A 14950-nucleotide genomic window follows, 5' to 3' on the forward strand; every position below is an offset into this window, starting at 1 on the left:
AGCAGCATTCCAAAGAAATTTATAATCATCACAAGTTGAATTAAAACAAGTTTCTTCAATTAGGGTCAGGGAATTTTAGGCTATCTAAAGAAAGCTACTCCTTCAGTCGGAATTTTAGAAAATAAGGTATATATGTCTGTTTAAGCAATAAGAGTTGCTACGGTATGAATATTTGTGTGCCGTCGCCCCCACCCCCCACCCCCGCCTCCGGCTCAAATTCATTTGTTGAAATCCTAATTTTCAATGTGATGATATTAGGAGGTGGGGCCTTTGGAATGTGATTAGTGAGATTAAATGAGATTAATGCCCTTATAAAAGAGGCCCGAAAAGAGCTCCCTTGCCCCTTTCCACCATGTGAGGAATAGAATGAGAAGTCTGTGCCCCAGAAGAGGGTTCTCACCTGACCATGCTGACACCCTGATCTCAGGCTTTCAGCCCTCAGAACTGTGCAAAATAAATTTCTGTTGTTGGTAAGCTACCCTATCTATGGCATTTTGTTAGAGTAGCCCAAACGGAGTAAGACAAGGGTTTAGCTATAAAACCTAATTATGAATGAATGCTTCCATTAAATCTGTATTTGGTAAAAAATAATGTCTTTTCTTTCCCTTTCAATACTAGTGCAGAACTGGTGACATATTATCACCTTTTTTGCCCACTGCTCTGATCAAAATAGCACAACATTGCTCAAAACTGCTATGAAAACATGTGTATCTTTTACTCCTACTTAAGGAATAGTGCTTAATTGCGATTTCATTTTAACCAAAAGCCATCTAAAAAAGGACAAACTGGATTCTATAATTAAAAGATCACATTATATCCCATTGGAATTACAAAAACTCATGCTGTAAGAAAATGTCTGCATTTGTAAATGGTACCATAGTAGCATAAAGAATGGTCAAGCTTAAGAAGGAGTGGGGATGAAAGGTTACTCAGAGTATGTGGCAAAAGAATTAAAACTTGAAGGATAAGTAGAAGGTCATTGGTAGTGGTAGAGAGAGGACACCAACATATCTTTCTTGAAGTACGCTAGCTTGCCAAGTAAAACAAACAACTCAAAGAAAGGAAGGACATGGCATTTTTAAAAGTATTGTATAATTGTTGCTGACATCATTATAAACATAATGCAAATGTCAGCATTTATTATTGAAGAAAAACCCTAAAAAGTTATTGAAATAAAACTAATAGTCAGGAGGGGTTGAAGGGAGAAGTTCAAATAAAGACATATTGAATCTCTCATCTTATATGAGGTGAGTCAACACCATTGTTTTATTTTTAATGTTAGCAGAGAAATATAAGTTCATTCATTTATCCATCTGGCTTATTTATTTTAGAGGATACTATTCTAAAATGAAAACAGGATCTATAACTTCCAAATTATTATAAAATGCTTAAAGAACATTTGATAATGGTAAAATGTATGGGGTAAGTGGAAAAAAATAATAAGAAAATTCCCAAATAAAACTATAAATAAAGTAATGTAAGCAAAATAAAGCATGTCAGTTATCAAGAAATATAACTATTAAAGTGCAAAGACTAAAGTAGATCAACCAAATAATGTTTTTAAGAGAAGTACTTAACACAGATACATTAAAAATAAAGTGATAAACACATCAAGAAAATACAAAGAAAGCATGGGTTACAAATGTCAACATCAGGCAAAATTTCAAGGCATGAGGCATCAATGGGGCAAAGTTATCAAATTACAATCTACAATGAAACTATAAGAGAATAAATTTTTATAAATTAAATAATTTAGGATTGCAGTTCTCTTTCATAGACTAACCATGCAAAAAGCATAAGAATATAAATAACTAAATAATATAAAGTTTAGTCTAATAGCTATATGCTGACTCCAACAAATAAAACATACATGTAAAAAAGTATTTACAAAAATTTATAAAAATAGATCATATATATAGACGACAAAGAAAAAACCTCAATCATATTTTTTAAAAATTCAAGTATGATAGGCTTCAGAATCTTATCTGAATGAAATTAAACTAAAAATAAATAAACAAAGCCCATGATAAACACACTCTGCTAAGCATACTTGGTTTAAGTAAGAAATCAAAATGGCAATCAAAAATTAGAAAATAATTTATAAAATTTGCGCAAAACAAAACACCTATCTTCGCATACAAGTCTGATCAATTTCTTATAATATATTTCTAGAAGTGGAGTGGAAGTGAAGGTCACTGGAGTTGAGGAAGTCAAGGACGTTTTTGACTAAGGCATTAAATGGCCATCCATGTGATCAATGAAAATCTCCCATATAACAGCAAGAGTTGAGGCACAGTGAGGAGATGGATGCCAATCTCCAAGAGGTGGAAAAATCACCAAGAGGTGACTAGATGACAGAAGTCACGGGATATCAATCTAGAAATTTAGAGCAATTTATTAGCTGAAAGGAGCAGGTATATAGTGCTTGATTTTCACTCCAATAATAAAGGTACAACATCAACTCCTCGAGCGTGATAGCTAGGTTGTTGATAAATATTTATTGACCAATTAATACAAAGAGGTTCCAACCATTTACTATCTTAGTAGTTTGATCAAATCAGTTACATGGAATACTTGCATGGAAGCTTCTTGATATAAGGATACATAAGATATATACAAATTCAAAATAAAGAATGCCCATATAATTTATGTGAATAAATGAACATGAGCTAGGAGAAGGTAGCCAATTCATCTCCTCATTTTACCCTTAAGGCAGATTTTTACTTACAGAGGGTTCATCCATACACTGACAAAAGAAATATGAACATATTTGGACTACTTTATACTATAAGCAGTAGTTCCAATAAAGTCTTATGTTTTCTTGATCTTTAAACTGATAAAATCTGCTAAGTTATTACCATCAGCATGGAAAGTTTTCAGAGAGCTAAATGATATATTATATTAGACAGGTTTAAGGAAGAAAAAATAGCTTGTTAGTGGAACTGTTTTTTCCTGGGAAACAAGACTGGAGTTTTCAACTCTGCAAAAAAAGATAAACTTTCAGCTTAATGCTAATAAAACCAACCTGTAATTTTTGCTGCCTTTTCCTCTTGGTTCACTCGGTTCTCATCATCTTCTTCATTATCTTCCTCAAAGTCATCTAAATTGCCAATGTCAGCCTGCTTCATACTCATCAAACTAGCCAAACTTTGCATGTCTTCATCCCTACATCAATGATTTAAAACACAATACACACAGTTCATTAAATGACATTGCTTGAAAAAGGATCGTTTCTTAAGAAAATAATATTAATATGTTCCTCTCTGTATGTAAAGTATTTTTAAACAGTTGTATAAGACAACTAAAAAATTTAAATCCTCATATTCATTAATTTTTAAATGGCATGTTTAATTAGTAAAAAGAAAACAGGATTAAAAACTAACTGGTTAGGAGTTAGTTGAATTCTGTGCTGCAGATCTATGGAAGACTAAAATTTTCTTCACGGGGTAAATGTGGTTTCCTAATTATGAAGTCTGGAAACAAAAACTTGCTTCATAAAACAGTGGAACAGTTTGCAAATTAGATGAGATCTAAACTTTAAAATACTCAAAATTTCAAAAGGAAATAGAATAGAAATTCTTAATCTGAAGTCCATGAAGTCTTTTGGTTTTGTGGGTAGGAGGAAAAAGAAGTGATAAACCCCTGTAAATTATAATTAAATCTTGTTTAAATGTGCATTTTTCTCAAAGGGGCTATAACTCCCCCAAAAGTTAAGGAACTACTCTTATAGAAAAAACACCTTAACAAAGTCCAGCCTTTTTCAATATTACAAGATGGAAAATAACCTGGGTTGATTATAAATTAAATGCCATATATTTGATAAAATGTAAAAATGTTTTTATCTTCAAGTATTTCAAATACAAATTTATAAATTTACACTAAATACTCTAAATGTCAAATAACTTAAGTTTTCTTAATCTATTATTTTCATCTTAAATTTCAGATAAACTACAGTGAAGGAAACATTTTATTTCTAACACGTTATATACCAACAATTTCAATCTGGTATACTTTCCCAAAATTCAGAAAGCCAAATTACAATGCTGTTTCTCATGTTCTTAGCATAATAAAATTTTAAAAAACCACTTTCTTCTGTAATGTTTATTAATATTCACTTATCTTCTAAATACAGTATGACTTTTCAGACTAAACTGGTTTTTGAAATTCTTTGCATTTGATTTCATATAAGCTTACAGTTAACATCATTTTTAAAATAAATTTAGTGACACAAAGTCTGCATGAACAAAAAAAGTTGTATTACGTTATATGAATGCCTTACAAATTGCTCACCTATCAATGGGAGATAAGTCCAAGACATAACACTCTTCTTAAAATGTTAACTTGCTTAATTTTAGCTCTTTAATTTCCTCATATTTTAACCTTGAACATTTCTCTTTGGGAAAGGTAAGGAGACAAGGAATAAGGAAGTAGGGAGGGAGTTTAGGGTATTCTGAGAAAATTCTCCACCCAAATTGATTTGATTTGACTCAATTTCCTCTCGCCCAGATTCCCATGAATGCTGCAGATTCACTTACTGCTTCTGCCCAGTGGAAGGGAGACCATCTTCAAAGGATTTTCTCTGATTTTGTTTTCTCTCTTCTTCTCATGTCTCCTTTCCTTTCATTTTGGCTTGAACTTCAGGGTAAGGTCTTTGTTTTTAATTTCTCAGTATTTAAGTCTACAATTTAAAGTCCTGAAATGAAAAACTAACTGCTTCCATTCTACACCGTCTCTCTATCACACTCACTCCGAAGCCAACTTCCCAGAGAAGAGGCTTACTGTTATCTACCAAGTCATTTGCTGCCCTGTAGATGAGTACCAAACATCTCATTCTGACTGACACAGAATCCAGTCTAATCGGTCAAGTAGACATGGCCAATTATAGTAACCACATTCCACTAGGTCAAACACATTCAGAACTGTGATTCAGATTGAACTGAAATGTCCATGGCTGCCTTCTTCCCTTACCTTTTAAGTCTAGGCATAGAATTTCCATTTCTCCTCTCCCTGATTCTAGGTACTAATCCTTTCACTACACCCAAAACATGCACTTACCCTTAACTTGACTGTATGCAACAACTAGAGTGAATGCTAGTTTTTTTTTCTGTTCTAGGTATGTTTACCTCATTTTATCCAGTTAGAATTTTACTCTTGTAGGAGACTCGAAGTGAGTGTAGGAATTTTATTTGTGCAATGCCAATTCTGTGATTAAGAAGTGGTTTTTGAAAAGGATAATGATTATAACTAACTGATTATCTAACTGTACCTTGCTGCATAATTTTTGGAAGGCTAAGCCAAAGAACACGAATTGGCAAAAGGTCCTTTAGTTCTTTTACCCCTATTACTCTCAACTTTCCATTTTGGATTCCTCTCATGTCTTAGCTGCATCAAATAGCTCTACAAATTGAAATGTCTGTACTTCAGAGTACAACTATTATACCGAAGACACTGAAACATAAAACAAACATGTACGATACCCTATAATATACAATTTAAAATCTGAAACTTGTTGTAATCACTTTTGTAATCACTTATTGTTCATTCTCTAGAATCAAAAGAGCCTATAGGGGGCTGGCCTGGTGCCGCAGTGGTTAAGTTCACACGCTCTGCTTTGGCGGCCCGGGATTTGCTGGTTTGGATCCCGGGCATGGACCTATGCACCGCTTGTCAAGCCATGCTGTGGCAGGCGTCCCATGTATAAATCAGAGGAATGTGGGCAGGGATGTTAGCTCAGGCCAATTTTCCTCAGCAAAAAAAAATGAGGAGGATTGGCAGCAGATGTTAGCTCAGGGCTAATCTTCCGCAAAAAACAAAAGAGACACTATAAATAACAAGGAGTTATTTAATTCAGTTCCTGAAACAAAGAATGGCAAGAATGACTGGTATGCAGTAGGATGTTCTCAACTGTTGCCAGTCTACTGTATCAAAAGCTATTTACCTATGATGTTTTAAAAAACACTCTGAAGCAGCTTATTTGACAAAAGAAACTCACGTGGCTTTTCCTTCCCGAAGGAAAATGCAAGATAATGAAAACTGGAGAGTGGCAGATACAACTTTTTTAGACAATGGCTTGAATTTTAACTTGACATCAGTTTGAGTTGGCATAGGGCTTGCATACTGTTTCATGTTGATGCAGCTAGTAGCCAGAGCTTTCCTTCGACCAGAAGGAGATTCCTGGAAGATAAAAAATAACTATGTAATTTGGAGTTATTTAATTTATAATCAAATATTTAAAAATACTACTTTAATAATACAATTAAATAACAATGGAGACTTCCTTCTCCAATGAATTCCTCTAACACAATACTGAAATAAAATTCTGATGAGCTTCTATCACAACTTTTATATCTTTAAGTAAGGCAGATATAAAATTGGAGAGCTGGCCCAGGTAGAAATAAGAGAACACTGAAACAATCGTATCTCAGAAAAGGAAAAGCAAAGAATATAAACTATGACAGAAAGTCTCTGGGGTTCCTGTAAAAAGGGTAACAGCACAGGGCTAGGTATCAAAAGCACTCAACAACTGCTTTCCTTCCTTTGATTATATTTAATAGAAACTAACGATATTTCTCCTTTCTGAATGCCTACAATTTTTTACAGAAATTCCCAGCCTTGGTGGCATTCTACCTTGTTTTAGCCTACGATATCTGAATTCTATCTATCCTGTAACGTGAGCCTTATTCCTTCCCAGGGACTCTTCTGATTACTCCAGTCCATAGTTCTCTCTCCCTTCCCTAAAATCACATATATCAAGGAATAACCAGTTGGTTTCTCAGGATGGACACTGCTAATTGACCCCAGCAGATCTCAAAATTCATCTCCACTAAGCTATTGCCAATTCATCAGAAATGGAACAAAAAATGAAACCTATTTGTTATCAAAGGTGTTTAACATTCCATTAATAAGCTATCTTGTTTCCAAATTATCCTTTACACGAATAATAGCCTAGGAGAACAATGAAAACAGGACAGCAAAATAATGATTGGGCATTAACTATGTATAACCATGGTGTCAATTCTGGAGAGATATAATGATAAATAAGACATAATCCCTGGCTATGTTTTCTGATGGCAAGGGGAAAGTTTCAGTGGAGGATCATTTGCAAATAATGTAAATCAGAGTTCACATACCATCATTAATGCAAACCAGAAGTCATATATCAGCATTCCTTAGGGTTTACTGGTCTGAGAATTCAGAACTAAAATAAGGCCTAATTTCCAAGCTGCATGACCTTGAGCAAATCAGTAAACTTGAGCCTCGGTAACCTTCTCTAGAAAATAAGGAAGCTATACAGAAATCTATTCAAGCTCTACAATGGTTTTCCATGAAATTACTCAATTTTCCAACCAAGGCAGGGAAAACTACCATTAACACCTCTGGATAATTATTTAATAAATATTTGTCCAATGAATGACAAACTCAACCTAAAATAAGGATATACTAATTTAATCAAAACATTAAATAGCCTTTTTCTAAAAAACTGACATTTCCGCCAGCAGACAAGTAAAACTGTAATGTAGCATCCCTAAAGAAAACCTTGTTTTAAAATGTGGTCTTATCTGTCAGATTATGCACAGCAATATTATACAGAACTATTAGTGCATGTAGATACCTTATGAATGAATTTCAAAAATGCATCAAGCACTTCAGAAGGATTTAAGCCCTCTCAGAAGAAATACTTAAGAATATGCAAATACCCTCAACTGAATCAAGTTGAACAGATGTGACTATCCCAAACAATACAAGTGTTCTTTCCCTGGCCGCTACTGTCAATCAAAGAATAAGATTAAGGTCCAAGGTTCTGACAACGTGTAAAATGAAAAAGTATGATCAGGGAGTATCAATTTATTACACTGATATGAACAATAATCTCTTATTGTACCTTTAGAATAGCTAACAACTTCTACATATAATATAGGCTTTAAAGCCTCTGTTTTGAAAGCATGACATACAAACTGCCACACATTATATTCAGATTTTGTTAAACAAATCTGTTCCACAAAGTTTGACATTAATCCCTTAATAATAATAATTTTAATTACTAATAAAAATTAATAGTAATTATTTACTTTTATAATCAAATAATCAAACTATAAAAATTAAGATAACTTGGAAATGAGCATAATTTTGAAAGCCTAGTTTCAGGATGATTCCTGCAAAATACAGAAATTTGACAATTAACATTCTGTCAATTTCATTTCTTAGATAAAAATTATGTAGGGAAGGTTTTCTGCTCAACTCAGGGAGTTTTTAAGTATTTGATAAATTGGTGTCTCTGAAACAACAGGAAATAAAAGATACTAAATTCTGAACACAATTAGCTCTAACACTTAATTAAGCATTTCCTTGCTCAGCAACGATGAAAACAGCCCTTTGTGATATCTGGGCAGGTGAGCAGAACAGAGTTCTTTTGAGTCTACAATATCCAATCCTAATATTAACAGAGGATTTCACTAGAGTCTGTGTCTTTCTTGGGAAAAGGGGTCTAAATGGTGTTTCTAGTAATTCTTCACCCAGCTCAGACACCACTTTCCTCTTTAAAATTAGCTATCTCATAGAAAATACATTTTAAAAAGAACAGTAATCAGAAAAATAAGGTCTTTCATAGCTCTAGCCCCAGCTCCATGAATCTCCACTTTTTATAACCATTGAGTCTAAATCTTTACCCACCCAAAATTGATATCATTGCTATCATCAATTCTATAAAGAGGAAAGAAACAACTTATTGCATTGCTATATGAGCAAGTCTTTTGTACCCTATAGTCCTTCCTCAAAGGAGTAGGGGTCAGCCAGGCAGAGAGAGTTTAGAGAGAATTACTTGTATTGTTGCCAGACTCCTAAAGCTATTTCATGTCACATGCAGGTTGGACAAGAGAAAAGAAATAAGAGAAAAAATACTAACAGGAACTGTCAGAGAAAGGAAGTTGGATGACAAAAGTCAATAAGAAGTAAGTGGTCACATATGTAGAAGACTAAGTTTCTGTTTCTGGGCCTATGTTTATATGTATATTTGTATATGAATCTAGCAGTATTTTGGGAATTACTTCAAAATCCCTAAAGCAGAAGTTCTTAAATTTTAGTGTTTATTAAAAAACAAAAATAAAACTAGGAGAGCTTCAGATAATTTAGATATCTGGATCTCACCCCTAGAGATCCTAAATTAGTAAAACTAGAGATGGGTTCAGGAATCTGCCACATTTCTAAAAATACTAAGTTAACTCCCCTTCTCACTCCCATCCCGCCTCTCACAGGCACACCACTACCACCAGGTGATTCTAAGCCAGTTAATCTAAAATCGCACTTTCAGAAATACTTCCTCTAAGGGAGTTCTTACATAAAATTATTTTACTTAAGAAATCTCGCTCTGATTTTTCATAACTATTCTCTGTTATAAAAAAGACTTATCCTATATATTTCCATTTCTTTGAAATCCAGCCTACTGTAGTTGGAATGAGACAAACCTGGATTAGAATAGCACACAGCACTTATTCACTGGTTAATCTTTGGCATATTTCTATCTGAGCCACAGTTTCACACTCCTTGATTGGCAAATGTTTTTAAAAGTTGGACAACACAAGTGTTAATAAGAATAAGGGACAATGCAAACTCTCTTACACTGCAGGAGAGAGTTTCAACTGATACAGCCACTTGGGAAAGCAAGTTGACGTTATCTTGTAAAGTTGAACACATGCATACTTTACAACTTAGCAATAATTCCCATCCTACAAATATATCCTAGAGAAACTCTTGCAACAACGTACGAAAATACCTAGTAGAGTTTTTAGCATATAGTAGGTGCTTAATAAGTAGCATTTATTATTAATATTTATGGACCATTTAACCTGGTCTATTACACTAATATTATAAATTATCCATCCAGGATCACCAATCTTGAAATGAGGAAACTAAATAAATGCATAATTCAATGCAAGATGTTTGCTTTAAAGTAGTTACATTATTAAAATCAAATGCATGGACCCCCTACATTCTTACCAGACCTAAAATGAGTTTTCCACCTCAACATACCTTCATTGCTATTCAGATGGCAACAATACAAGCAATAGGTGAATAAATGTTTTCTCTGTACAGCATAAAAGGGAAAAGATTTATAATAACTTCTCTCATAAGGAATGAACTGATTATAAAATGAACAAAAACATTCTCATGAGACTCAGAACTTCTTTATAAATATTTTTAAACATTGCAGATTTTACCAAAAAAAGCATGTAGCTAATCTTGCCACTCTCTCCCCTCCAAAATAAACTAACAACATGATATTTAACATAATGGTAGCAAGCAATATAGTTAAGTGGGGTATTCTTTTTTCATATTATAAGAAGTTGGAGAGAACATCTCTTGTCCAAATTATTCAAGTTAGAATCTTCTTATAGAAGAGTTCATTATATGTTTCATTTACTACAGACTCCAAGATAAATACAATTAATATAATGTCTCTCCTATTAAGATATTTTGACCGACTTTCTCTACCTATTAAAACATCACATAAAATAAATCATATGCTAGAAATTTAACTCTCTGGGGCCGGCTCCGTGGCCGAGTGGTTAAGTTCGTGCGCTCCACTGTGGTGGCCCAGGGTTCCAATCCTGGGCGCGGACATGGCACCGCTCATCAGGCCACGTTGAGGCAGCGTCTCACATCCCACAACTAGAAGGATCTGCAGCTAAGATATACAACTATGTACGGGGGGTTTGGGAAGATAAAGCAGAAAAAAAAAAAAAAAAAAAAGAAGATTGACAACAGTTGTTAGCTCAGTTGCCAAACTTTAAAAAAAAAGAGAAAGATATTTAACTCTCTCTCCCATGTAAGAGGACTGGGAGGTGAGGAGAGAAGCCTACTTAGATTTTATGATTTTTCAGAGTTTTATTACATAGAACATTCTTATTTCTGGTTTTATTAATACAAATGGGTGTTGAATTTTATCAAAAGCTTTTTTTCTTTATCTTTTAGGATAATTTAAGATTTTTTAACCTTTAATCTATTAACGTAGTAAATTAATAGATTTTCTAAAATAAAGCAACTCCACATTCCTGGGAAACATTTGCAAAACATCCCAAGTTATCTGAGCGTGTTTTCTTTTGGGGAGGTTTCTAATTACTGATATAATTTCTTTAATAATTATAGAGGTACTCAGATGTATAATGTCTCCCTAAATCAGTTTAGGTAAGTATTTCCCCTCTCAGAATTTGTATATTTCATCCAAGATTTCAAATTTAGTGACATAAAACTATTTAAAATATCTTTTTATTATTTTAATCTCTGCAGAATCTATAGTTTCGTACATTTCTTCATTCCCAATACCATTTGTACCTTCCCTCTTTTGTTCCTAGATAATTCTTGCTATAAATCGTCTATTTCATTATGTTTTCTATTTCAGTAGTTTCTGCTCATCTTTTTCATTTCCTTCTTACTTTCCTCGGGTATGTTCTAACTCCTGAATTCTGAGCATTTCTTCTTTCCTGATGTAAGCATTAAAACTATACATTTCTCTAAGTACCGCTTTAACTATATCTCACATTGTATTATGAATTATTTATGTTATTCTGTAGTTAAATATTTTCTAACTGTTCATTACAGGTTCTTTGACTCACAAGATGCTTAGAAACTTTTTTCATCTATACAGAGTTTTTCTTATCTTTATGTAATTACTATTTAATTGATCTGAGGTCACAGAATGTGCTCTGTAAAATGTCAACCCTTCAAAATGTATTGAGATAAGCTTTATGGCCTAACTCATGATCAATTTTCATAAATGTTCCATGGGTCCTTAAAACATATTTAACTGGTGTGCATACAGTGTTGCCCACTTTTACAACAGGACCATTTTTACACAAAATCACCTATAGCACCAAATTATTATATATTTCCTATGTGATAAGGACAAGCAGAGCAGCAGCAATTTCAAATGTGAGATCATGGAACATTTTCTAAAGGACACATATCAAGGAATAAATAGGTTAAAAAATTGAGAAACTGCTCACAGACTTCTTCACAGGCTCCTCTTCCTCCTTCTGACATAATCTCCTTTTATTTTAGGACTGTCTCTTGTAAAGAGCATATAGCCAGAAAATTTTTTAATCCAGTCTGATAATCTCTGTCTTTTATTGGAGAGCTTAGACCGATGGTTCTCAAATGTTTTTATCTCAAGACCCTTTTTACATGCTTTCACTGAGAACTACAAAGAGGTTTTGTTTATGTGGGTTATATCTATATTTGCCCTATTAAAAACTAAATATCAGAGGCCAGCTGCGTGGCTGAGTGATTAAGTTCGAACATGCCACTTCGGCGACCCAGGGCTTGGCTGGTTCAGATCCTGAGTGTGGACTCAGTGCTGCTCATGAGGCCATGCTGAAGCAGCGTCCCACATAGCAGAGCCAGAAGGACCTACAACCAGAATATACAACTATGTACTAGGGGGCTTTGGGGAGAAGAAGAAGAAAACAAAAAGGAAAATTGGCAACAGATGTTAGCTCAGGTGCCGATCTTTAAAAGAATCCTAATGCCTTTAAAAACAATTAAATAACAGAAATTTAGAAAATAATTCATTAAAACATAACTAATAAACTCATATGCTAACATTTTTATGAAGAATAAATATACTTTCTTTTCTTTAAGACTTTATTTTTTTAGGGAAGTTTTAGGTGTACAAAAAAATTGAGAGGGATGTACAGAGATTTCCCATATATCCCCTGCCTGTACATGCACAGCCTACCCCATTATCAGCATCACTCATCAGAATGGTACATTGTTTACCAAGGGTTAACCTACACTGACATATCACAGTCACCCAGAGTCCACAGTTTACCTTAGGGTTCACTTGTGGTGGTGTACATTCTGCAGGTTTGGACAAATGTATAATGACATATAACCGTTGTTATAGTATCATACAGAGTATTTCACTGCCCTAAACATCCTCTGTGCTCTGCCCCCCGCTGTTCATCTCCCCCACTCCCCACTCCTGGCAACCATTGATCTTTTTTACTATCTCCATAGTTTTGCTTTTTCCAAAACATCATATAGTTGGAATCGCATAGTATGTAATCTTTCCAGATTGGCTTTTTTCACTTAGTAATATGCATTTGAGGTTCCTCCATGTCTTTTCATGGCTTGATAGGTCATTTCCTTTTAGTGCTGAAAAATATTCCACTATCTGAATGTATCACAGTTTATCTATTCATCTATTGAAGGATATCTTGGTTGCTTTCAAATTTTGGCAATTATGAACAAAGGTGCTATAAACATCCACGTGCAGGTATTCTTGTGGACAAGGGTCTTCATTTCACTTAGGTAAATACCAAGGAGTATGACTGCTGGATCGTATGGTAAGAGTATGTTTAGTTTTGTAAGAAACCACCAAACTGTCTTCCAAAGTGGCTGTACCATTTTGCATCCCCACCAGGAACATATAAGAGTTCCTTTTGCTCCACATCCTCGCCAGCATTGGGTGTTGCCAGTGTTCCAGATTTTGGCCATTCTAATAGGTACGTAGTAGTATTTTATTGCTGTTTTAATTTGCATTTTCCTTATGACATATGACATGGAGCATGTTTTCATATGCCTATTTACCATCTGTAGATCTTCTTTTGTGAGATGTCTCCTAAGGTTTTTGTCCCATTTTTTAAATCGGGTTGTTTTCTTATTGTTCTTTGTATATTTTAGGTAACAGTCCATTACCAGAAGTCTTTTGCAAATATTTTCTGTCTGTGGCTTGTCTTCTTCTCTTGACACTTTCATATAGCAAAGTTTTTAATTTTAATGAAATCCAGCTTTTCCATCATTTCTTTCATGGATCATACCTTAATGTTGTTATCTAAAAGGCATCACCATACCCAAGGTCATCTAGGTTTTCTCCTGTGTTATCTTCTAGGAGTTTTATAGTTTTGCACTTTACATTAAAGTCTCTGATCTATTTTGAGTTAATTTTTGTGAAGGGTGTAAAGTGTCTGTCTAGATTCATCTTTTTGCATGTGGATGTCCAGTTATTTCAGCACCATGTTGAAAAGATTGTCTTTGCTCCATTGTGTTGTCTTTGCTCCTTTATCAAAAAGATCAACTGAACTTATTTATGGGGGCTATTTCTGGGCTCTCTGTTCTGTTCCACTGATATATTTGTATGTTCTTTCACCAATACCACACTGTCTTGATTACTGTAGTTCTATAGTAAGTCTTGAATGCAGGTAGTGTCAGTCATCCAACTTTGTTCTCTGTCAATATTGTGTTGGTTATTCTGGGTCTTTGCCTATCTATACAAACCTTAGAATATATTCTGTCCATATCTACATAATAATTTGCTGGGATTTTCATTGGAATTGCATTGAATCTATAGATCAAGTTGGAAAGAACTGACATCTTCACAATATTGACTCTTCCTATCCATGAACATGGAATATCTCTTCATTTATTTGGTTCTTCTTTGATTTTGCTCATCAGTTTTGTGGTATTCCTCATATAAATCTTGTACATATTTTGTTGTATTTATACCTAAGTATTCCATTTTTGGGGGTGCTAATGTAAATGGAATTGTGTTCTTAATTTCAAATTCCACTTGTTAATTGTTGGCATATAGGAAGCAACTGACTTTTGTATATAAACCTCGTATCCTACAACCTTGCTATAATCACTGATTAGTTCCAGGAGGTTTTTTTGGTCAATTCTTTCAGATTTCCTACATAGATAATCATGTATTTTGTGAACAAAGATACTTTTATATCTTCCTTCTCAATCTGTATGCTTTTTATTTCCTTTTCCTGTCCTACTGCATCAGCAGGAACTTCCAGTACAATGCTGAAAAGAAGTAGTGAAAGGGGACATTCTTGTCTTGTACCTGATCTTAGTGGGAAAGCTCTGAGTTTCTCACCATTAAGTATGATGTTAGCTACATGGTTTTTGTAGATGTTCTTTATTAAGTTGAAGAAATTCCCCTCTATTCCTA

The 14950-nt window shown here is 34.0% G+C and overlaps 1 protein-coding gene across 10 annotated transcripts in view; it reads right to left on the minus strand.

The window, feature by feature from the left end:
* The window catches only part of EHBP1 (EH domain binding protein 1), a 403867-nt gene that overhangs the window by 197379 nt on the left and 191538 nt on the right, over positions 1-14950 (minus strand). For all 10 annotated transcript variants that reach the window (XM_046660551.1, XM_046660550.1, XM_046660552.1 and 7 more), the window contains 2 exons: positions 5993-6174; positions 3026-3165 (listed from right to left, as the gene is read on the minus strand). In XM_046660551.1, coding sequence (XP_046516507.1) covers positions 3026-3165; positions 5993-6174 — 322 coding nt within the window. The remainder of the gene's footprint in view (positions 1-3025; positions 3166-5992; positions 6175-14950) is intronic.

The sequence above is a fragment of the Equus quagga genome, chromosome 5, assembly GCF_021613505.1.
Source record: "Equus quagga isolate Etosha38 chromosome 5, UCLA_HA_Equagga_1.0, whole genome shotgun sequence".
In the NCBI taxonomy this organism is placed as follows: domain Eukaryota; kingdom Metazoa; phylum Chordata; class Mammalia; order Perissodactyla; family Equidae; genus Equus; species Equus quagga.